The sequence below is a fragment of the Myotis myotis genome, unplaced genomic scaffold (assembly GCF_014108235.1).
Source record: "Myotis myotis isolate mMyoMyo1 unplaced genomic scaffold, mMyoMyo1.p scaffold_m19_p_13, whole genome shotgun sequence".
Classification (NCBI taxonomy): Eukaryota; Metazoa; Chordata; class Mammalia; order Chiroptera; family Vespertilionidae; genus Myotis; species Myotis myotis.
The window spans coordinates 55,582,813-55,607,243 of NW_023416317.1; the positions used below are offsets into that span (position 1 = coordinate 55,582,813).

General features: G+C 59.9%; 1 protein-coding gene across 1 annotated transcript; it reads left to right on the forward strand.

The window, feature by feature from the left end:
- Positions 1–716: 716 nt before the first annotated feature.
- Positions 717–23,288, forward strand: EDEM1 (ER degradation enhancing alpha-mannosidase like protein 1). Its single transcript, XM_036333378.1, has 12 exons — positions 717–1,374; positions 6,397–6,469; positions 9,833–9,936; positions 11,154–11,325; positions 12,386–12,569; positions 13,405–13,579; positions 15,098–15,218; positions 15,616–15,786; positions 16,657–16,730; positions 17,498–17,594; positions 18,049–18,249; positions 19,976–23,288. Exons 1-12 carry the CDS (start codon positions 863–865, stop codon positions 20,063–20,065), a joined length of 1,974 nt encoding a protein of 657 aa, XP_036189271.1. The 5' UTR covers positions 717–862; the 3' UTR covers positions 20,066–23,288.
- The last annotated feature ends 1,143 nt before the right edge of the window (positions 23,289–24,431 follow it).

A 24,431-nucleotide genomic window follows, 5' to 3' on the forward strand; every position in this document is an offset into this window, starting at 1 on the left:
ATATTGAGCCCTAACCGGTTTAGCTCAGTGGATAGAGCGTCGGCCTGCGGACTGAAGGGTCCCAGATTCGATTCCGGTCAAGGGCATGTACCTTGGTTGCGGGCACATCCCCAGTGGGGGGCGTGCAGGAGGCAGCTGATCGATGTTTCTAACGCTCTATTCCTCTCCCTTCCTCTCTGTAAAAGATCAATAAAATATATATTAAAAGAAATAATATTGAAAGTCAACTGTAATCGAGAAATTAAACACGCACACACCTGCCCCTGCCATGCAGAGCAGATCCTCCGACAGCGCCTAACCGTCACCGTCCTTAACCCACAGCGGGAGCGGCTTTCGCAGTCCGCTCGCCGGGCGGGTCCGGGCCACGTCTCAGTCCTGCGTCCGCCGGGCGCTCCCGTGCGGCCCTCCCATTGGCTGGAAGTTCCGTCGCCCAGAGCCGAGCGGCCTCCACTCGCCACGCCAGCCCGTCGGGACTCCGGCCCGCCCAGGGGCGTGGCCTCGCGCGCTGGGCGGGGCCAGACTCGGGGGCGTGGTCAGGGGCGGGGCGGGGCCGCGGCGGGCGGGGCGCGCGGACTCGGGGCGGCCTATGGCGCGGGAGGCAGTGCGCCGCGCCCCTCGGGGCCGGGCCGGACCAGGCCAATCCCGGGCCACCCGGCGGGCGAACCCGAGGCCGGGCGGGCCGGGCGGGCCGGGCCGGAGGGCCGGGGGCGGGAGACAATGGGCCGGTTCCTGGTGCGTCACCCCGGAGTTCCTTAAAGGGGAAGCGAGCGGGGCGGCGGGCAGCACGGGTGCGGCGGCGGCGGCGGCGGCGGCGGCGGAGGGCCCCGCGCGCTGGGAGGATGCCCGCGGCGCCCGCGCGACCATGCAATGGCGAGCGCTCGTCCTGGGGCTGCTGCTCCTGCGGCTCGGCCTCCACGGCGCGCTCTGGCTCGTCTTCGGGCTGGGGCCCAGCATGGGCTTCTACCAGCGCTTCCCGCTCAGTTTCGGCTTCCAGCGCCTGATGGGCCCCGACGGCCCCTCGCCGACCGCCCCGGGACCCGCTGACCCGCCCGGGGGGCCGGCGGGGCCGTCGTGGCTGCAGCCGCCGGGACCCGGGGCGGCGGCGGCGGGGCGGCGGCGGGCTCCGCGGCGGCCCCGGCCGGGCGTGTGCGGCCCGGCGCACTGGGGCGACGTGCTGGGCGGCCGGGGCCGCGGCCCGGACGAGTACGAGCGGCGCTACAGCGGCGCCTTCCCCCCGCAGCTGCGCGCCCAGATGCGCGACCTGGCGCGGGGCATGTTCGTCTTCGGCTACGACAACTACATGGCGCACGCCTTTCCGCAGGACGAGCTCAACCCCATCGACTGCGGGGGCCGGGGGCCTGACCGCGGGGACCCGTGAGTACCCCTCCGCCCTCGGGCGCCCCGGGGATGCCCGGGCGCTCGGGATCCTAGGCCGGCGCCCCCGCCTCGTCGGCCGACCTCCTGGAGGCCTCCTGGACGTGGGGTGCGGGATGGGCTGGGGGCTGTCCTCCTGGACTCTCCGGAAGTCAACAACTCCGGGACAGCTGTCCAGCGCAGTCTCTCTTACAGATGGGGAGACCGAGGCGTAGGGCCCGGGGGTCAGTGCAGTGCCAGGCGGTGGCTAGGGACCCCAGACGCCCATCTCCGCCTCCCCCTCCAGATGAGCGCAGAGGAACATGAAATCCCCTGTAAACGCAGTTTCAGAACAAGCCTGTGCCTCTCAGCCCTGGCTTTTCTGTCTAAAAATGTAAAGACCAGGAGCTGGCCGGTTGCGGGGTGGGGAGGGGGGAGAAGGACTTCTCTGGAGCCCCCAGTGCGCTGAGGCAGAGCCAGGCCACGGCCTTTCTCCTTCATGACGGGCTGCTTCCCAGGTGAGGCTGTAGGCGGGAGGGAGAGGGCGAGTCTGGCCCAGGTTTGGGTCCTGGTTCTCGGGTGAGATGCCTTGGCGGCTGAGTTCACTGTCCCATGAATCCCCCCATGGGTGGCAGGGCCGTGGGGGGAGGTGGGCCAGCCCTCCCCTCCCGCCAGCCTTGTTTGTGCAGTCTGAGCCCCAGGGGTCACTGCCGCTGACCTCAGAGTCCAAGAGTCCAGCTCACCCAGGAAGGACCTCTGGGCCGGAGGGAGGGGCGTGCCTCTCGCTGACCCTGTCAGGCCAGATGGGTGCCTGCCTCGCTCTGGGTCGCTCCCTGAAGGCGGGAGTCGGGTGCTGGGCTGCTGTCCCTGGGACCACGCCCTGGGGGGCCTCTGGAGTGGGGCCCTTGTTTCTCCACCTGGAGAGAGGCAGCCTGAGGGCCTAGAAGGGAAGCCCAGACTCAACGTTTTTAATGGTTTGTTTATCTACACGTTCCCGTCCTGAACTTGCAGTTGGAGAGCATGATTTCAGTGACACAGGTCACATCCCAGGTGAACTTCAAAAGACGGGGCCTTCCTCAAACTGGAGGACACCGAGGAGCTGTTTTCCTCGCCTTCCTACCAGTCTTAACACATATGAACGTGTTTTCTACCTCTCTCTCTCTCTCCTTTCTTTTTTTTTAGAAAAAGTTTTATTAAACTTTGGAAAGGAATTGTTGGGTCTTCCCCGCTGGTGGGAATTCATGAGTTGCCTTGCTTGACTGTCCTGGGCTTTATGCCCATGTGTTTTCTTCTGGTCCTAACTTTTCGAGAAACGTTACAATTTGAAAACAGAAAGCCTAACAGCTCACCAGGTATTTTTCATTGCTCGTTCACGCGGCTCCTGCCCACACACTTTTACGGAGCAGAAGTCAGAGTGTGGGGAGCGTGTACTTCCTCACCAGGGCGCGTGGGATCGCAGGGAGGGGGAGAACCGTGCAGGAAGTGCCCTGCGCGCGCGCTCTCTCTCTCTCTCTCTCTCTCTCTCTCTCTCTCTCTCTCTCTCTCAGTTGTTTTCTCGGGTTTCCCTGTGTGGGGTGGGCCTGCGGGAACAGTGCAATGAGGACCTGGGTGGGTCACGCCATCAGCTGGGACTCTGGTGCCGGGAGCGAGCTGATGCGAGTTTTGTGGGTCTTCATGAACCTTAGGGACCCCCTGGAGACCTGGACCCCTCTCCAGTGAGGGGAGGCGGCCAGGGATCGGCCTGCTGGCCCCGCGGTGGCTGTGGGTGGCGCAGGCCATGGTTCGGGGCGAAATCAGCTGGCCAGGGTTTCGGTTTGAGTGTGCGGTGACAGTGTGGGGACCTGGAGGTCAGGTTGCTTTGGGACACGTATGCTGTTGGAAGATGGTGTCAGGAGGTGAGAGCGTGGGTCCTGTGGCCTGGAGTAGACCCTCACGCTGGGCCCTCCAAAGAGGGCACAGAGCCCCCTGCTTCCTCCCTTCCTCTCCTTCACTCCGCCCTCCCAAGCTGCAGTATTTTCAGGAAAAGTTTAGACCCTGAGCTTTGTCCTTCTGGCTCCAAAATAGCAGGGCACCTCCACACCCCAGATAAGTAACCTGTAATGCAAACCCTTCGGGAACGTTCAAAGTCACACGTCTTCCGGCGACTGTTGGCAGGTGTATCTTGGGTTCATGTTAAAGCTGCCGCGTGGCACCGCGATCAGAATCAGACGTAAAAAGTCCAGAAACAAAACCTCGGCGCCAAACCTGTGTTTCCTTCATTTTTCAGTCCCATTTTCACGAGGCTTATCTGGCCATCTTGTTTGACTCGTGGTAGGGCGCGCAGTTAACTGGAGTCGGTAGAACCTGAACTCTAAAAATAGCAGGTCTCTGTCCGGCCGCAGAGTGCTATGCAAAGCCGGTTCCTCTCATGTCCCCCATGTGGGTTAGAGCTTCCAAACTCAGAGTTTCTTTCTTCTTCTTCTTCTTCTTCTCCTTCTTCTTCTTCTTCTCCTTCTTCTTCTTCTTCTTCTTCTTCTTCTTCTTCTTCTTCTTCTTCTTCTTTTTTTTTTTTAATATATCTTTATTGATTTCAGAGAGGAAGGGAGAGGGAGAAACATCAACGATGAGAGAATCATTGATTGGCTGCCTCCTGCACGCCCCCAACTGGGGATCGAGCCCGCAACCCAGGCATATGCCTTTGGCTGGAATCGAACCTGGGACCCTTCAGTCCACAGGCCGACGCTCTATCCAACTGAGCCAAACTGGCTAGGGCTCTTCTTCTTTTTAATCCTCACCTGAGGATATTTTTCCATCGATTTTTAGGGAGAGTGGAAGAGAGAGGGAAAGACAGAGAGAAATACCGATGTGAGAGAAACGCATCGATGGGTTGCCTCCTGCACGTGCCCCAGCAGGGTCAGGTGCAGGGAGGACCTGCCACCGAGGTACGTGCCCTTGACTGGAATTGAACCCAGGACCCTTTGGTCCACAGGCCAATGCTCTATCCACTGAGCCAAACTGGCTAGGGCCAAACGCAGAGTTCCTTCCAGTCCTTTGGATATTGTTTCCTTGCTTCCTGTGAACAGTGATAGTCCTGGTCTTGGGCACATGACCCTTCTCTGCTTTCTCACAACCATATTGCTATCCAAACAGAAAGAGCAAATCTCAAATGTACAAACCCCCAAACCGACTCATTCCTAGGCGCCCCTGGCTTAGCATGGCCTCGTCTTCATTCCTCGTTCTCTCTCAGATCCTGTCCTCCCTGGGGTCAGGGCCAAGTCCTCTGCTGCCGCTGACCTGTTCGCAGGTGATTTTCCTGATTGACTAGTTCGCCTTCCTCTCCCTTTGCCTGTCGCCCCGCGTGACCAAGCCCTTAGACACCTGTGCCCTCTGTGCCACACACACCAGGCAGATTCCTGGAGTATGTGGGCAGTTTGTCTTACACGTGTGTGAGTCTTTCCATCTTCTCTCTTTTGGGGTGACAAGAACCTTAAACATTCACAGTGGGTGAGCGGCAGGAAGGGGAGAGTTGGATTCTGCGTCGCGGCGTTTGGCAGCTGGTTCGGTGGGAAGGTGTGTGCCGCCAGCCAGCCTGGCGCTGCGGGTTGAGCTCTGGGCTTGAGGCACTTAGCGGAATCGAGTCAGGCTGGCCCCGGGACAGGAGCATCTACAGAGAACAAATCCGGGGCTTACCGACACCGCGGTTTGGCACAAACGGACTCACCATAATTGGTGGTTTAGGCCAAGAGGGTTTTTGGTGAGTCCTCACCCAAGGCTATTTTCTCATTGATTTTCTTTTTTTTCCAGAGTGGAAGGGAAAGAGGGAAGGAGAGAGAGAGAGGAAAACATCAATGGGAGAGAGACACACCGATTGGTTACCTGCTACACGCACCCCGACCAGGGTCGGGGATTGAACTTGCATCCCCTTGACTGAAAATCGAACCCAAGACCCTTCTGTGCTCAGGCCGTGGCTCTAACCACTGAGCGGCCCGAGGGGTGTGGAGCCCGCTGCTTCCTTCATCCCCGCTGCCCCAGTGTCCCCAGTGCTCTTTTTTCTATTCTGGCACATTTTGAAAGCGTGGACAGCAATTTGGTAGAAAAGAGTTAAAAGTTTGAACGAACGCCTTAGATCTGAGTGGACTGGGTGGAGAGACGGGGCCACCCGGTCATTGCGAGCACGTGTTTGCACTGTGACAACGTGTTATTGTTCATTGTAGTGACAGCCTGGACATGGGTCCAAAAGTATTTTGAAACTGGGTCCGGCCCTGGCTGGTGTGGCCCAGTGGATAGAGCGTCGGCCTGCAGACTGAAGGGTCCCAGGTTCTATTCCAGTCAAGGGCACATGCCCAGGTTGCAGGCTGGATCCCCAGTAGGGGGCGTGCAGGAGGCAGCTGATCAGTGACTCTCTCTCTCATCATTGATGTTTCTCTCTCTCCCTCTCCCTTCCTCTCTGAAGTCAATAAAAATATATTATTAAAAAAAAAAAACAGAAAGGGAAGCGGTGTTGATGGGGGCAGAGGTGTGTTGCACAAGTGACGCAGCTCCTGTCCTGGTCGTGCCACAGCCATTCTCAGCCTCCACGGAGGCGATGGGCTTTGGGGTGAGTGTGGGTGAAACACGGCATGAAGTTCGTGTGCTCCCCGAACCCAGGACGCTGAGATGCCGAGACTGCGCTGGGGGGTCGCTCCTCTCTGGGAGTGGCCGGCTGGGGGGGCGGACTTCCCAGCTAGAGGCTGGGGGCCGGTCATCGGGCAGGGCTCCCCTCTCTGCTCCTAAGGGTCTCAAGCCAGAGCTCCTTGAAGCTGAACGGAGAGAGCGCTTAGGGCCGTGAGACGGCACCCGAGACGGCAGGTGCCTGGGCGCCGTCCCTGCCTCCCGCTGGGGACTCCCTCCTCCGTGGGGTCCGCGGCGCGGCTGCTCTGGGACGGCCTGTGAGGGAGCAAGGCCTCCGCTGACCCGCCCGGAATAGTCCCGGTCCCCGAGCGTGGCCAGCAGGTCTCGCGGCTGGCGGGTGTTGTTTACTGCCCTCTCTCTCCTGTAACACAAGCGCCTTTGTTTCTCTCTCAGCTCCAACCTGAACATCAACGACGTCCTGGGCAATTACTCGCTGACGCTCGTGGACGCGCTGGACACACTGGCAGTAAGTACGGCCTCGCTGTGCTTTTAATTCATCGAGAGGTTTCGGGGTGTCACCCCTGCTCCCCGCCAGGATGGGGTTCCAGGAAACCTGGTACTCACCGTATATTCCCAGCTTTCATACTCGTTCATAATTGTTGTTTCTGTTTTTAATATATTTGTATTGGTTTCAGAGAGGGAAGGAGAGAGAGAGATAGAAACATCAATGATGAGAGAGAATCATGGATCGGCTGCCTCCTGCGTGACCCCTACTGGGCGTGCAACCAGAGCATGTGCCCTGACCGGGATTGAATCGTGACCTCCTGGTTCATAGGTCGGTGCTCGGCCACGGAGCCACGCCAGCCGGGCCTTAACTGCTTTTTCTTTTCATGGCCTTGACGCCCAGAGCAAGAAAAGTATTGCAGGTGAAATGAGGGAAAATGTGATGATTTGGGGGAAACCTATTTTTCTCCCAGTTTCTCACTATTTTATTGCCTCAAAGAATCAAAAGAGCATTTCGTTAGTGCCCATAGTGACTGTAACCTTCGCAGCAGGAAAAAGAAGGTTTCAGGAGGAAAAGACGCCAGCTGAGGGTTGGTCAGTCCCTGACCCTGTGCGGTCCTGAGCCCAGGAGGCCTCTGCCATGGCCTGTCCTCGCTGCCCGTGCTCTGGACAGACCCACGGGCTCCCCTCAGTGCTGCCTGTGTCCCCCATTGACCGGGGAACAGGAGGCCTTGGACCGGCTGCAGGGCAGGTGGGGCGTGAGCTCCGTGGCAGGTGCCCATTGCCAGGCCTCCCAGCCTCTGCACCTGGTGCAGTCCCAGGGGACAGCTCCGATCTCTCCTGCGTGTCCAGCAAGCCTGCGCCCTGAGCACCTCCTCCTGTGGTCTGAGCGTGTGCGCGGGTGAAGCGTGGGGAGTGAGTTGTGCAATGCTGGCGAGGTTTGCATCAGCGCCAGCCAGCGTGGGGCTCGAAGGAGAGGTGACGGCGCGGGCGGAGCTGGAGAGCTCATTTGCATTCCACCGCGTCTAATGGGGGAGCCGGGGTGGAGCTGCCTGGCTGGGGCTGCCAAGCACTTGTCTCCCAGGATCTCCTCCTGCATCCATGACTCCACCCCCTCGTCTGCCATCGCCCAGACCAGTCCGTTCAGCCCACGAGGACTGACCTGTCGAAGATAACAGGCTGACTCAGCCACAAGTGTTGCTTAACAAAGTCCCAGGACGCCTGCGCAGCTGTGGAAGCCCCGCCCGCGCCCTGCGTGCCTCCATCCCCCGCCGTTCAGGGCCTTCCCCTTGTCACTCACCGCACTGTCCACGTCTAGAGCAAGGGTGTGTGCAAAAGGGACTTTGTGCTGCGCCAGCCTTCCCAGCACAGCCTCCAGGGGCGTCCTCTTTGAACGTAGAAGTCTGTCCCCAGTGAGCTTGTGAAAGTCTGCACGTCTGTCCCAGGGCTGGGAGCCGTCGCGCACGCCGGCATCTTAGAGGCTCTGACAAGTCCCGCAGTACGGACCCGTCTTCCTCCCCCGTCCAGACCAGCCGGAGAGAGGGCCTCGGGCCTGCTGGCTGAGCTGACTGCAGTGGCCAGTGACCGTCCCCACTTCCTTCTTCACCTTCCCCTTGACCTGAGATCAGACCGGCAGCTGCAGCTGCCAACAGACAGAGGTGCTGCCCAACATCTGGAAGGAAGCAGGCCTCTGTGGTTTCCATTGTATAACATCCGGCCTTCGCTGGGCTTTTGCTTCTGTTGAGGTTTCCTCTCCTCTGCTAACGTGTCAGAGAGGCTCCCACAGATGTGCAGCTGGGCCTTGGGAGACAGGATCTCCTGGTCTGGCCGGCAACGGCGCCATCTTTTACAAAGAAAGAGCGTGCAGGCCAGAGCCGAGCCGCCTGTACGCGCTCTGCCTATGGCAGGGAGGGGACAGCGAGGGGCAGAGGCCTGCAGACGGGGAATGCTCGGGAATCAGGCACCTGAAAAATGTGTCTCAGAGACGGTTTGTGTTTCCTTGTTTTTCATGTGTATGTCCTTACGATGTCATCACAGTTCCAGGATTGTCATAAACATTTTTTAAATATATTTTTATTGATTTCAGAGAGAAAGGGAGAGAGAGAGAGAGACATCAATGATGAGAGAATCATTGATCAGCTGCCTCCTGCACGCCCCCTACTGGGGATCAAGCCTGAAACCTGGGCATGTCCCCTTGACTAGAATCAAACCCCAGGGGGGACCCTTCAGTCTGCTCTATCCACTGAGCCAAACCAGCTAGGGCTGTCATAAGCTTTTGAACAGCATGAAGGCATTTCATTTCTGATTAATCTAAAAAGTTTTGTGCCCAATATCTATCAATAAGTGAATCTAAAAATCAAGTGAGCCCTAACCGGTTTGACTCAGTGGATAGAGCGTCGGCCTGCAGACTGAAAGGTCCCAGGTTCGATTCCGGTTAAGGGCATGTACCTTGATTGCGGGCACATCCCCAGTAGGAGGTGTGCAGGAGGCAGCTGATCAATGTTTCTCTCTCATCGATGTTTCTCTCTATCCCTCTCCCTTCCTTTCTGTAAAAAAATCAATAAAATATATATTTAAATTTAAAAAAAAAAAGTTTTGTGCCCAGTTTGCACTTCGCCTGGAGAGAGCAGCTTGGTGTGACGTCATGCCCACGCATCCAATAGGCATCGGGGTTCTAGGCCCTTTTTAAAAATGTTTTTATTGATTATAGAGAAAGGGGAAGGGAGAGGGAGAGAGAGAGATAGAAACATCAATGGGAGAGAAACATCGACTGGCTGCCTCCCGCACGCCCCCTACTGGGGATCGTGCCCCCACTTGGGCATGTGCCCTGACCAGGAATCAAAAGCGACCTCTTGGTTCATGGATGGAGCTCAACCACTGAGCCATGCCGGCCGGGCTAGGGTATGTTTTTAAAGAGACCGAGCTGACTGTCTCTTGTGTTTTGTTTGTTTTGAATGTCACTGGACTTGTGCTTTGCTCCAAAAGATAACACTTCTATTTCTCCGCGCACGTAAACAACCATGTCACAAGCCACCGCTGTTTCCGGGTGTTTGGGTGCTGGGCTCCCAGCTCCGAGCTGTCCGTGTGTTTGAGGAGCAAGAGGGAAGGTCGCAGTTTCGTTTCTTCCTTTTGGGGGTGGGTGTTTCCTCGTTCCCAGAATTCGGGAACTCTGATACCTGAGTGAGGGGAAGGGGAAGGGAAGGGCTGATGGCATCGAGGAACGATGCTCAGTGTTACCGTTTGCAGACGTGATTGCTGAGTTGGAGGCCAGGGCTGGCCAGGTGCCCTCGGAGATGCCCCCAGAGCTCACTGGGTTTCACCAGGTGCAGTGGGGGAGGGTGTGGCCCCTCCCCTGGGTCCTTCAGCCCCGCCCCCTCTGTTACAGATCATGGGAAATTCATCTGAGTTCCAGAAGGCGGTCAAGTTGGTGATCAACACCGTGTCATTTGACAAAGATTCCACCGTGCAAGTCTTCGAGGCCACCATCAGGTAAGACAGCACGTGCAGTGCCGGCGGCTGCCTCTGTGTGGGAGAGAATCACTCCCGCGAGGTCCTCCGGCCGCGACATCGGGGCAGAGGCCACGGAGGCCGCGTGTAACTGCGTTTTGGACTGACCAGAAAGACACGCGCTTTGACGGAGGTGTGAGGGGGGTCCCTCTCATGCGGGTCTGGGCTCGCTTCCTTCCCTGGCGGTGTCCTGGGGAAACCTCTGGGAATTTCTGAAGGAAATGAGCGCCCCATCTCCGCTGCCACCACGGAGCGGGGAGCCCTGCTGACCATCTGGGTGTGGCTCCTCCTTGCGTTTGTGTCACTCACACGGTGGCGCGTGTTCTGTACCCAGTTTTGTATCTTGCCTGCTTAGCTCGATATATTATAACTGTTTTTCTATGTTGTTTAAACTTTTTTTAAAATATATTTTTATTGATTTCAGAGAGGAAGGGAGAGGGAGAGAGAGTTGGAAACAACAATGATGAGAGAGAATCACTGATCGGCTGCCTCCTGCACACCCCCTGCTGGGGATGGAGCCCACAACCCAGGCATGTGCCCTGACCGGGAATCCACCTGTGACCTCCTGGTTCCTAGGTCCATGCTCAACCATTGAGCCACGCCAGCCAGGCTCATTTAAACTTTTTGAAATGGTATTACTGCATCATATTCCAGAGGTCACATTAAAACTGTGAAAGCGTTCATTCTGGAGAAAAGGCACAGTCTACCTCAGATCCCTGCAGGGGACACAGCGCTCACCTGGGGCCTCCCCTGCGAGCAGGTCTCCTTCCTCGCCTCCTTGGACAGGCCAGAGAACAATTCATCGTTGCTCGGCTGCCAGAGCAAAAGATCTCGCCTGTGTTGTGTTGCTGGTTCTGTTTCTTAGGAGCCACGTGCTCCCCCAAGTGAGGGGAGCCAGTGTGATGTCTCAGCATAAAGGCCGTTTTGGCCTGAGAGCCATTCGATCGCGCCCCGCCCCCAGCTGAGCCGGTGGGATGACAGACCTCGGGGTTACTTCCGTGGCCTCATCCCTGGGACCCCAGATGGAGGCCCCGTTAGCCCTCTCAGTAAAAGTGGTGAGCGAGGAGCAGGCGGTTATCGGCTGGGGAGCACCTCGGGAGGCCCGAGCCCAGGCAGGTTGCGGGCTCTGTCCTGCGAACGGGGTGGTGCCATTCACAGCCAACACGATGCTGCCGTTTCTGTGTCCCTCCTGTCACCAGGGTCCTGGGCAGCCTCCTGTCCGCCCACCGGATAATCACGGACTCCAAGCAGCCCTTCGGCGACATGACCATCAAGGACTACGACAACGAGCTGCTGCACATGGCCCACGACCTGGCCGTGCGGCTGCTACCGGCCTTTGAAAACACCAAGACGGGGATTCCCTATCCCCGGGTACGCAGGCTGATTCCCTATCCCCGGGTGCGCAGGCTGCTCCCGCCGTCTCCCCGAATGAAACTCTCTGTTGAGCAACGTATTTGGGGGGAGGAAAGGGGCTGATACACAAGGGACAGCTGTGTCTTTGAGAGAATCGGCCCTCAATACGATGTGGATGTTTTCCATTCTTCTGGCATTAACTGAGCACCTACTATGTGCCGGGCATACAGCGCCCATCTGCCGTAACCCTCCCCCTCAGGGCGGAGCTCTGTTCCTGGCTCAGCTGTCCCTCCACGGGTGGGGTTTGTACCCCCGGCTCCAAGCCGTGTGGGTGTCTTCATTTCCCCTGGGGTACATCTCCCCGAGACCCTCCCGTGGCTGCTGTCATGTGACCGCTCCCCACGGTTGCTTCCCCGTGAAGCCTGCACAGATAGCACATTTGCTGCTGGTTTAAATGCAAGACCTGGAATGAGAGTCCACCCCTGCGGGTCTGATTCCCCGAGCCCACGACTCCCCTGGGACTTGAGTCAGCCGCTTGGGCCCCGGCAGGGAGTGGCCAGGCCCCGGCGCCACGGTGATGAGGGAGCAGTGTCCCGCCTCACTGCCTCCTTTCCCCAGTCTGAGCAGGAGTGAGCTCCGAGAGCTCCCGCAGACCAGTAAGTGACTGCACAGCGGCCTGGCCTCCCGCGCCAGCCTCTCCTTTGTGTCTTTGCTGATCCCGGCCAGGCAGGAGGCGGAGGCGGCGAGCTGACTCACCGCAATTCAGTCTAGGGGCGGGGCCTCGCCTGCTGGCCCTGCAGGTTCCTTGAGTTTTGCCACAACCCCCCCCCCCTTTTTTTAAAGACTTTTGTTGATTTCAGAGAGGAAGGGAGAGGGAGAGAGAGACAGAAACATCAATGATGAGAGAGAATCACCGGCCGGCTGCCCCCTGCTCGCCCCACACCAGGAATTGCGCCCGCCCCCCGGGCATGTGCCCCGACCAGAAATCGAACTGTGACCTCTTGATTCATAGGTCGACGCTCAGCCACTGAGCAACGTCGCCTGGGCACCATGAACCTCTGTCTCTTCCCACCCGCAGGTGAACCTGAAGACGGGCGTCCCCCCGGACAGCAATAACGAGACCTGCACGGCCGGCGCCGGGTCCCTGCTGGTGGAGTTCGGGATGCTGAGCCGGCTGCTGGGGGACTCCACGTTCGAGTGGGTGGCCCGGCGCGCGGTGAAGGCCCTGTGGAGCCTCCGGAGCAGCGGCACGGGGCTGCTAGGTGTGTGCACCTGGGCCCCATCCCTTCCCCTTCTCAGCCATGGGGCTGTGCACCTGGGTCCCATCCCTCCCCTTCTCAGCCATGGGACTGCGCACCTGGGCCTCCATCCCTCCCCTTCTCCAGCCATGGGGCTGTGCACCTGGGTCCCATCCCTCCCCTTCTCAGCCATGGGGCTATGCACCTGGGCCCCATCCCTTCCCCTTCTCAGCCATGGGGCTGTACACCTGGGTCCCATCCCTCCCCTTCTCAGCCATGGGACTGCGCACCTGGGCCCCATCCCTTCCCCTTCTCAGCCATGGGGCTGTGCACCTGGGCCTCCATTTCTTCCCCTTCTCCAGCCATGGGGCTGTGCACCTGGGCCCCCATCCCTTCCCCTTCTCAGCCATGGGACTGCGCACCTGGGCCTCCATTTCTTCCCCTTCTCCAGCCATGGGGCTGTGCACCTGGGCCCCGTCCCTCCCCTTCTCCGGCCATAGGACTACGCACCTGGGCCCCGTCCCTCCCTCTTCTCTGGGGCTCCCTCCCCTCCTCCGCTTGTACCATTGAATCTGAAAAGTGACCACTCAGCAATAGGCCCTCTGTGTCTGCCCCGCCCAGTGTCCTCCTGGGACTTTGCTTAGAGGACGGTTGTGAGGGTCCATGGGAAAAGCAAATAACACCGTTTCCGCCGTGTTGGCGTCGGCGGTCAGGCTCCTGCTGCCGAGCTACCTTGGGACTGAGGACAGTTTGAGGGCCCAGCTCCCCGTCCTTCTCCTGCCGGGGGTGCTCGGTGCAGGGGCCCCGGAGGGGCTGCCCCCAACAGCGGGAGCCTGACCCACTCCGTTCGTTTCCACAGGCAACGTCGTCAACATTCAGACGGGCCACTGGGTGGGGAAGCAGAGCGGCCTGGGCGCGGGGCTGGACTCCTTCTACGAGTACCTCCTCAAGTCCTACATCCTCTTCGGGGAGAAGGAGGACCTGGACATGTTCAACGCCGCCTACCACAGCATCCAGAGCTACCTGCGCAGGGGGTACGTCCGCGCCGCGCCCAGGCCCCGTTGGCCTCTGCGCCTCGTCGAGGCCGGTCGAGCCGGACAGTCCCTTCCAGGTGCACACGGAGGCCAGAGCCGCTGGCTGTCGGCTGGAGGTCTCGGCAACTCGGGCCTCTTGTAAGCGGCTCCTGGCAGCTTCCCTCGGAGAGAGAGACCATGTGCTTTCGTGACCTAACCTCAGAGTGACAGACCGGCCCTGCCTGCGTCTGATCGCACAGCCGCCGGGCAGGGGGCGGGGCCACCCAGGGCGGCTCAGGGAGGCAGGGCCGGACCGTCGCAGCCCGGCTGCCACGCCACAGCCTGCGCCTCACGCCTCTCAGGAGACGGCTGTCCTGCAGGGCGGTCGCCGAGTCACTGGACCCTTTACTTGCCAGAGAGTTGCGAGGGTTGGCCTTGCCCCTGCCGAGAGCCAGGGCGTGGCCGCGGCTCTCCCTCTGCCGGGTTGAGCCTGCCTCGTCTGCTGCCTCTCAGCAGTGCATCCAGGTGGCGGCTGCCTGGCCTCTCCCCTGACGTCACTGATGTCTCTCGCTCGGGGCGCCCGCCTGGACCCGTCCCCACAGTGGCTGCCGTGGGAGCCACCGCGAGTGCTGTCCCGCCAACAGGCTGTTTGGCTGGAGCTCAGCCACTTTCACTTTTTGGGGGAGGAGGCAGTTTTTATTGATTTTTAGAGAGGGAGGGAGGGAGAGAAACATTGATGTGAGAGAGGTACATCCATCCGTTGCCTCTTGCTTGTGCCCCAACTGGGAATCGAACCCTCAACCTTCCGGTACATGGAACGATGCTCCAACCCACTGAGCCGCACCGGCCGGGCACCGTTTTTACTTTTTAAAGCCCCAAACGGAACTGAGGAGCCGGCCCTCAGGCAGCTGGCTCGGTGTGTGCCTGCAGACCTACTGTGCGCCCCGCGCCCCGCGTGGCCTGTCCTTACGCTGCATGTCCCAGTGCTTCCTGCAGAGGACGTGGGCTGGCTGCTCCGCGGCCGAGCTCTGACCTCATGCTCATTCAGGGGTTACCTGTGAGGCGCTAGTATCGCGGGAGAGGCAGAGCCTTAAAGGAGGGGTAGGATGTGTTTGATGACTTTTTTTAAAATATATTTTTATTGATTTCAGAGAGGAAGGGAGAAGGAGAGAGAAAGAGAAACATCAGTGATGAGAGAGAATCATTGATTGGCTGCCTCCTGCCTGCCCCCTACTGGGGATCAAACCCCCGCAACCAGGGCATGTGCCCTTGACCAGAATTGGGACCTTTCAGTCCACAGGCCGACACTCTACCCACTGGGCCAAACCGGCTAGGGCTGAAAGCCAGTTTTTAGAATTTTTGTACAAATGACCAAAGCCATTGAGTTGGCCAGGAAAAGGTGAGATAAATAAAATTCTAAGAAAGGGGGGGGGGGGGGCAGGAGGAAGGTTCATGCCGACGCCATTGAAGTGGAACTCGGGCCGCGGGGGGACGAGCCGCCTGTCACCGTCCTCTCACCCTGCCCTCTGCTCGCCGCAGCCGGGAAGCCTGCAACGAGGGCGAAGGGGACCCCCCGCTGTACGTCAACGTGGACATGTTCAGCGGGCGGCTGATGAACACGTGGATGGACTCGCTGCAGGCCTTCTTCCCGGGGCTGCAGGTACCGCCGCCTCCCTGGCACGCACGTGGGGCGCTGGCCCTCCCTCCTGCGGCCGTGGGCTCCCCGGCTCCTTCGGATTCAGGAGGGCAGTGGCAGGGCGTGTCTCGGTGGTTCTGTTGGCTCCACAGTGTTGGACGGAGCCACGGATAAGCAGGAAGCCGTGCCCGGAAAGTGGCCCAGTGTCGTGTTTGGTGGGCCCTCGGCTGTCTTGTCTGTGATCACAGCGAAGCCCTGGCCGGTGCCGTGCCCGTCCTCCTGGCACTGATGCCCCGAGGGAGGCCTCTCCTGCTCTGGGTGCTACTTTGGGGTTGTCTCCAGCCCAGGGTGGGTATGGGTGGGGGAGGGAAAGCCAGAGCCGTGGGCCAGTGTCCTAGCCCGGCGGCCGGTGCCTCCGCAGGTCCTGATAGGAGACGTGGAAGATGCCATCTGCCTGCACGCCTTCTACTACGCCATCTGGAAGCGCTACGGGGCGCTCCCCGAGCGGTACAACTGGCAGCTGCAGGCCCCCGACGTCTTCTTCTACCCGCTGCGGCCGGAGCTGGTGGAGTCCACCTACCTCCTCTACCAGGTGCGGGGCGGGTCCCGCCGGCCGGGTTTCAGCGCCGGGGCAGCCGGGGCGCCTGGGGGCCTGGTTCTCGGGGAACCCCTGCTGGTTGGTGTGGGCTCTCTTGTTTCCTGTCGTTCTGACAGTGACCTGTCCAGGTGTCTCCTGTCAGGGTCACTCATGGTTCCACAGGGCGGGGACGGCTTGCAGATTCAATCCCCGGCCTGGTCAGGGCAGGGGTGGGAGGGAGACAACAAGTCCACGTGTCTCTCACGTCGGTGCTTGTCTCTCGCTCTCTCGCTCTCTCTCTCTCTCTTCCCCTCCCTCCCTTCACTCTCTCTAAAACTAAAATTAAAAAAACAAAAAGAAAACTATTCCCAGATGAGGATAAAAAAAGATGACCCCCAACTGCGGAACCACTCGAGGGGAAGTCTCCCCTTCCCAGCGAACCCTTCCCTGGGGGCCTTCTCAGGCTGAGCTGAGGCAGTCGGAGGGCCGGGCGCAGCCTCCGTGGGGGACCTCACGAGGCTGTGGGGACCGGGGCGAGCTCCTGCTCCCTGTGCCCGAGGCACCGGCCTCTGGAGAGTTCTGAGGCAGGTGGACACTGGCTTGCTCTCAGAGATGGCGCTGGAGCGAGGCCGGGCATGTGGCTCAGGAAGGCGGGCGGGGAGCGGCCCTGCCCGGAGCGGCTGTCTCCCCCTTGGCCAGGCCGTGGAGCCGACATGAGCTGACAGCCCTGGACGCTGTGACCCTCAGGGGCCAGGCCCTGCGCCCTCCTCTGGCCCTGACTCATCACCCAGACACCGGCAGCCGAGACACTTGCTGCGGGCCGTGATGCGCGCTGTGGCCGCCCACGTCCTGGGCCGGCTGGCTCACGCTCCCTCTCCCCTCCAGGCGACCAAGAACCCCTTCTACCTCCACGTGGGCATGGACATCCTGCAGAGTCTGGAAAAGTACACGAAAGTCAAGTGAGTTTTCCAGCTCCCCCCCTCCTGTCGGAATCGGGGTCCCTGGAAGCTGTGCCGGGAACAGGTTCTCGCATGTTCACGTGGCGGGCGGGTACTGCTCTTGGTTTTGTGGGGAAGTTGTTTCCTTTCTGTCAGCACCTGTCCGTTCTAGGGGGTGGCTTTTCATTTCCTCCCTGTTCTTGTCCGTGAGGTGCTGGCAGACGGTATTCTTCTAAGTAGCTCTGTCCCGTTTCACACGTAAAGCGTGCGGTTGCTCTCCCCGGCGCCCACGTGCGGAGCGGAGCACAGTCGTTAAGCCTGTGTGCTCATCGTCTCTGTATTCATATGTAACGTGTGTGTATGTGTGTATTATATAGAAAAAGCTATTTCCATTTTGCGACCTGCTTTTTTACCTAGCAGTGGGTCCTGAGTATTTTTTATAAATTCCCGTCTTAGACTTTCCAAATGATACGTCGGTTCTATAAATATCAGGATGAAAAATGCTAATCAGCCCTGCAGTCGTCCCAGCCACTTCTCATGTCACATATGCTCTCGGCACACCTGCCAGCACCCGTCCCCGCCGCCCCCACTAACCTGGCGATTCGGCCGCCAAATCCATTTTCAAATGAATGTGCAGACGGGCTCAGCTAAGGCGGGCAGCCCTGGAACCGAACGGAACCTGTTTGCCGTGGGCATGTGCTGCGGGGCTGGTGGTTCCGTGGCTAGACTCCCGCTGCTTGGTGAGCGCGCCCCCGAGGGAGCAGGCAGGGCTGACGGCTGTTTTGCAGGTGTGGGTACGCCACGCTGCACCACGTCATCGACAAGTCCAAGGAGGACCGGATGGAGAGCTTCTTCCTCAGCGAGACCTGCAAGTACCTGTACCTGGTACGTGCTTGGGGCTCCCCCAGGAGAGAGCGAAGCCTGTGGACTGGCCTCTGACGGTGTGACCGTGGCCACAGGCGCATGCTCATGTGCAGAGGCAGATGGGAGCACCGCCCCCCGCGTCTGCCATGTGAGAGGTGCAGACAGTTCTGGGGCTCCAGCCCGAGAATGGGGAGCACGTGGGTTCATCCAAGGGTTCCGCGCACGGCCCAGGTTCGGGCCTTTGTCCTAGGCCTTGTGACTCTCTCGCCGGGGTCGGGGGGCACGTCCTGCAGAGTCTGGAAGGTCAAGCAGAAGTGGTGACTCAGACTCGCAGCCGGGCTGGGACCCCGGACGCCTCCCCAGCCGCCTGTCCCTGGAAAGGCGGCAGGCAGCTCCCCCCCGCACCCCCCGCCCGGGGGCTGGGCGCCCTGAGGTCCAACCTGCCCGTTACCAATCGTGTCTCCTCTCCCTCCAGCTGTTTGATGAGGAGAACCCGGTGCACAAGTCCGGCACCAGGTACATGTTCACCACCGAGGGGCACGTGGTGTCGGTGGACAGGCACCTGCGGGAGGCGCCGTGGAAGGAGTTCTTCCCCGACGAGCGCGGGCGCGCAGCCAGGTCCTCTCTGCGCAGGCCGGCGGCTCCCGACCTGAAAGTCATCAACTCCAGCTCCAACGTGAGTTGCTTTTCGGGGGTCACTCTGCATGTGGACGGAGAGAAAACACCCTAATTAACTAGCAGACCGGTTGCCTGAGATTCACAGAGGCGGTTTGCAGGTGCCGTCAGGCATGGGAGCCGCGGAGCAGTGGCCAGTCACTCCCCCCTGAGGGATCGATGGGCGGACGCTCATGTAATAGACCTCATTCGTCACGCAGCGCTGGATGGGGGCCGATCGAGGGGCCCCGGTTTCAGATAGGTCATGGCTGGTGGGGAGACCGGCTCCTCCCCAGGCACTTGAGGAGGGGGCAGCCACAGAGCTGTCAAAACACAGAGGAGAGGGGAGCCACCTGCCAGAGAAAGCCCGGAGGGCTTCCCGGAGGAGCTGGCTTTTCAGTAGGTCCTGGAGGGGGAGGAGGCCTTACAGGGAGGATGCTCAGGCAGAAGGAGGCGGGGCTGTGGGGACCAGTGAGTCCCAGTGGGGACGTGTTCCTTGGGGAAGAGCCTGTGATGGTGCGTGTGGGAACTGCTTCTAGACAACATGTTTGGTTCCCGAACCTTCGAGAGGAGGGAGGAGGCCTCCAATTACACGCAGAGAAGCACTCGTGCGCGTTTAGGTTCCGGCTGTGGAGAGAGGAGCTATGAACACAGAGGAGCCACAGGATTCCCAAAGAGGGCGTTTTCCGCAGTTCTGGGCGGAGTGGGACCTGGGAGGCCGTTCGGAGTCCCGGCCACTGTGCACTGCGTGGACCTCAGCCTCCGGGGCCCCCGCCTGTGCCCCTGGGAGGCGAGGCGCTCCACCACCCCAGTGCTCCCAGCCGGGGTGCCCGCTCCTCCAGGGACAGTGGCCATGTCTGGGGGTGGGGCCGGGTCATCTCGTGGCAGAGGCCAGGGATGCTGCCAGCTCCTGTGTCACACGGGACGCTCGACCTGTCGGCAGTGCCTGGCCAAGAGGCCAGGTCGGTTCATCCACCCCATTTCCTGGGGCTCAGCACATGGAGTTTTGTTTTGTTTTGTTTTTTCATTGATATTAGAGAGGATGGGAGAGGGAGGGAGGGACAGAAACATCAATGATGGGAGAGAATCATTGGTTGCCTGTCCCCCCTTACTGGGGATCGAGCCCCCAACCCAGGCATGTGCCCTGACCTGGAATTGAACTGTGACCTCCTGGTTCATAGGTCAACACTCAACCACTGAGCCACACTGGCCGAGTCAACACATGGATTTTTTTTATTTTTTTTTTATATATGTTTTAATTGATTTCAGAGAGGAAGTGAGAGGGAGAGAGAGATAGAAACATCAATGATGAGAGAGAATCATTGATAGGCTGCCTCCTGCATGCCCCCCACTGGAGATCGAGCCTGCAACCCAGGCATGTGCCCTTGATTGGAATCGAACCCGGGACCCTTCAGACTGCAGGCTGATGCTCTGTCCACTGAGCCAAACCAGCTAGAGCAACACATGGATTTTTTTTATATATATATATATATATTTTACTGATTTTTTTTACAGAGAAGAAGGGAGAGGGATAGAGAGTTAGAAACATCGATGAGAGAGCAACATCGATCAGCTGCCTCCTGCACACCCCCTATTGGGGATGTGCCCGCAACCAAGGTACATGCCCTTGACTGGAATCGAACCCGGGACCCTTCAGACCGCAGGCTGATGCTCCATCCACTGAGCCAAACCGGCTAGAGCAACACATGGATTTTTAACTTGAAATTCCCACGGTCCCATTTCTCTAGTGCAACCGCGTGCCCGACGAGCGGAGGTACTCCCTGCCCCTGAAGAGCGTCTACATGCGCCAGATTGACCAGATGGTCGGCCTGATCTGACCGGCGCTGCTGCTCTGTGGGCCCCGCGGAGCCCGGACCAGAACACCGCGTCCGGGCCACGCCTGGCCACGCCCGGCCCCGCGTGAGGTGGAGGCCGGGACCTGGCCGACCAAGTGCCACAGCAGTTCTGTCCGGCTCCTCGCCCGCATCCATAGAGTCCTGCTTCCTTTAGTGTTTCTCTTCTGTTCAATAAAATGCCGTTTTCTCACGGATGTAATTTGAAGTGAGAAGGTGCATAGGAGTTGGCCTCGTAGGACCTGCTGATGCCGCTCAGCACCGTGGACAGACCTTCGTGGCTCAGGACGGTGGGACCCAGCGTCTCCTCCCCTCGCCGGCGCGCGCCAGACAGTGTTGCCGCCTCCATCAGCGACTGTGGATGGAATCCCGTGCAAAGGGCCTGCGGTCCCCGGGGCCTGCCTATTTATTGCCTTTTGTCATCCTTTTTCTCTCGTTGGGTAACTGGGCTCTCCCAGGTGCCGCCCGTGATTTTGGGTCGCGTGGGGAGAAGCCATCCAGCTCCCTGTTTGCACCCCCGGGAACCTTCGCAGTGTTACCGGTTCTGAGCTTACGGGGAGCGGTCCCCTGGCGGCCAGTCACGCTGTGCGCTTAGCAGGGAGATCTTCCGGATGTGTTTTACTGTTCTTTTCCTCGGACCTGACCTGAGGAGCTGCGTGGTTCCAGAACCAGGTGCCTTTAGGGGAGAGAAACGTCCCTAAGACTGTGCTTCCGTCCGCCTCCTGGTCACTAGCGAGGATGCTCAGCTCTGACTGTGTCTCGTTTCTGTTTCCTGTGTCTCGTGCCAAGCAACTGAGTCAGGGAGGGCCACGCTCCCGCCGCGGCCGTGGGTCAGTGCCTTACGTGGTTCCGGTTTGGGCCGTGCGGCGTGTCACCGCTGCCGCTGTGGCTTGAACAGGCGTGTTTTGTGTAGCCACGTGGGGGGGGGGGGGGCGGCGTTAGGGAGATTCTGCAAGTGTCCTGGCCTGTCCTTGCCTTTCCGCCTGGTCTCCTCAGCCTCCTGAGGGGGAGCCTGTGCGGAAACGCCTTCTCTCTCTTTCCTTTTTCTCCTGTTTCCTCGTTCTCGGCCAGAACGAGAGCCCCTCTGAACCTGCTGAGTGACGCGCAGAGGGTGCAAACCTCACCTGCTTCCGTGTGACCTCGGGTGGAGCTGAGCCTGTAGGAAGGGGGGGAGTCTCGTCGCTTTCACCCCCCCCATCACGTGGCCCACCTGGCCCTGCACGCACTTCCGATTGTTCATTTCTGTCTTAAAACGAGAAGCCAGCACAGCACAGGCCACTGGCTGCTCCCTCCACCCAAAGGGACATGTTATTCCTTCTAGAAAACGCGTGTCACTGTGTCTTAAACGACGTGCAATCCCGCTCTTTGAGGCTTTTAAAAAGGGGGTTTTTCAGTAATAGATGTGTCACCTCCATCTTTTAAACGTTTACTATGCAAATTGTTTTAAAGTAAAAGAACCAAATGCTTCTGTTCTACCTTTTCCTCTTCATTTCTGAAGCATTCTGTGCATCGACATTGTCTCAGCTACTGAATAGGAAGTTACCTTGGAGGGTCGTATAGATTTTAAATGTTCTCATGGACTCGGTGAACCCCAACGTCCCATGTTAGATGCACAGGCAGGCCGAGCGCGTCCTTCCCCCGGCGCCTCCCCCCTCCCCCCGCACCTCCCCCCGTGCCTTCTCCCGGGGTGAGTCCGGCGACTCTTCAGCACCCATTTTGGACAGTGGGTCACATTAGGCAAGAACGCGGGTCCCCGAGTGGCCGTGTGTTTTCCCTTCTCGTTGCTGCCCTGGCTCCCCGCCACCCCCTCCCCCCCGCCACCCCTAGCTCAGGGACAGCCCTGCAGCTGCTGGGGCCTTCCTCCCTCTCACACGGGGAAGGGGCCCCACCCGAGTGCCACAGAGGCCCCCGGGGCCTCCAGGGGACCCGAGACGTGTCCTGTATTGCGCCTCGCACCCTGTTTCCGGCCCTGGCTCGTCCTGGGTGAGCGGTGGCGGCACAGCAGTCCCAGCTTGCGCGCCGGGTGGTCCGTCGGGCTGGTGCCCGCAGGGGCCAGGCCAGTCGGCGGCGGCTGCCCTTGGAGCCTAGGGCACACCCGCAGGTCCGCGGCTGTTCTGAGGGGCGGTTTGGGCAGGGAGGCTCAGTGGGCAGTGCCAGAGATGGCCTCGCTGGCTTTGCCCCCAGCGCCCAGGCTGGGCCCGTCACCCCGGGAACAGCTGCGCACCTGCCACGCTCGCGGTCCGCGTGGCGCTGGTGTCTGGTCTGCTCTGTGGACGTGAGGGGCAGGGTTTGGTTCAGCCTGGCTCAGGGCGGCCTCGCTGCTGTAGAGGATGTGACGGGAGCCCCACTTCCTGGAACGAGGTGACAGGAAGTGCTGCCAGCCCAGCTGTGCCGCCTCAGAGGCCGCTTGTCACCTCTTCCTGCAGGTCGCCCAGCGCGTCCCTGCAGCCGCCGGCGCCTCTGTGTGCGCACGGCCGGGTCGGCAGGTGACGGGACAGTCCGGGCCTGGCGGGGCAGGTGCAGGTGCGCAGTCGGGGGCCTGAGCCTGATGCCCCTCGGCCCCGGCACTTGCCCCAGCTCGTTACTGATGGATCGCAGGCTCGCACCGACCTTCCTTCCTTTCTCTCTGACGCCGGCTGCCTGGCAGGTGCGGTCCCCGAGTGGCTGATGGCGCCCGTGGGAAACCTTCGTCTTCCCTCTCCCGTCCCGCACCCAGCTGGCCTCTCCCCGCAGGCAGGCAGGGCTTCTGTGAAAGGGGCGGCGGGCGGTGCGGGCCGGAGGGCTCAGGGCTCCCTTCCCCTGAACGTGGCTGCGAGGCTGGTTCGGTTCCTGTGGACCCTCCCGACCCCCCGCCCTTCCTCAGGCAGAGAAATCGTTTTAAAGGTATTTGTTGTCGTTTTAAGTAGCAAAACCCAAGCTGCATTTTTATTTATTGTGCCCCAGAAACGTAAATCTGGTTTTTAAAAAGAATCTAGCGTTGGGGAGTGGGAACCTCTGGACACACGAGCGTTTCTCTGTGACGTGCAATGGGCTTCGCGCTGGCGGCGTGTCCGTCTGAACTGTAAATAAGAGATGTATTTACGTGAAAAGGGAGCTTTTTGTAAAAGGACCAAATGTTCTTTTATAAATGTACTGAGACTTATCTTGCTCTTTGAAATTTATTAGGATTTTTATGAGCCGTTTTTATTAAAAGATTCGCTTTTTTGGAGTTGTTTCGTTTCTCCTTTCCACGCGCGCAGACACGTTGCCTGCGGAACACACCAGGGGGAGTCTTCAAAGGACACGATAAAATTAGGCGAGTCAGAGCTTTCCACAGCTAAGCCTGCGCACTGCCCCCCCCCCGGCATCTGCCACCTGCACTGCCTGCCCTGCGCCTGGGTGAGGCCCCTCCTCCCCCCCAGCCTCACTCTCAGTCACTCTCGGTTCCTGTTGTCGTTTGTGTGGGTCTGTCCAGGTTCCGGAGCCAGTCGTCTGTGGTCAGCGTGGCGGTCACTCCCCCTACCCTCTCACGGGAAGAGGGGGTACACGTGCCCTGGATGTGGGGGGCACTGCTCAGGGAAGCAGGCGAGGGCATCTCGGGACGGGATAGGATCTTGAAGATGGATGATCCTGCCCCCGGGGCGTCTTGGTGCCCAGCTTTGTGTCACAGGCGGTTCTGATGAGCCTTTTGAAAAACAATTCCAATGGGGCAAAGGAGAGAGCCCTGAGGTTGGTGAAACGCGGCTGATACCAAGGCACAGGCCACGGAAGCAGGTGGCCTGGCTGCGAGGTCCCGTGGCTCCGTGGCCTCTTTGTTGTTGTTCATCCTCACCCGAGGATACTTTTCCATTGATTTTTAGAGAGAGTGGAAGGGAAGGGGAGAGAGACAGAGGGAGAAACATTGATGTGAGAGAGATGCATCGATTGGTTGCCTCCTTCATGGACCCCAACCAGTCTGGGAATCAAGCCTGCCACTGAGGTACCTGCCCTTGACCGGAATCGAACCCAGGACCCTTTAGTCCTCGGGCCGACGCTAAGCTCAATTGGCGAGGGCAGGTCTGTAACCTCTGATGAGGCTGAGCAGGCCCAGTACGCTGCCCAGGGCCCCTGAAGAGCCATCTGTCCCAACCGGCCCTGCCTGCCTTCCCTCTCCAAGGGGCCGAGCCCCGACCATGGCAGCGAGTGCCCTGGCGCAGCCTGTGCGGACCCCAGGGGAGCACTAGGGCTCAGCAGGGGGACCCCCGCTGCAGCCCAGCTGTCCCTCCAGGAGCTTTGTGCTGTGGGAGCGGAAGAGGCGCCCCGCGGTGTCCCCATGGGGTCCGCCTCCCTGGGGCTGAGGGCATCGTTTGCAGCTTGTCCCGTGGAAAATGTT

Bases quoted from the DNA above. Each gene is read 5' to 3' on its own strand.
- EDEM1 (XM_036333378.1), top strand. From the start codon at position 863: ATGCAATGGCGAGCGCTCGTCCTGGGGCTGCTGCTCCTGCGGCTCGGC. The intron at 6,470-9,832 runs GTAAGTACGGCC...CCTCTGTTACAG, and splicing joins ACGCGCTGGACACACTGGCA to ATCATGGGAAATTCATCTGA. The intron at 13,580-15,097 runs GTACGTCCGCGC...TGCTCGCCGCAG, and splicing joins CAGAGCTACCTGCGCAGGGG to CCGGGAAGCCTGCAACGAGG.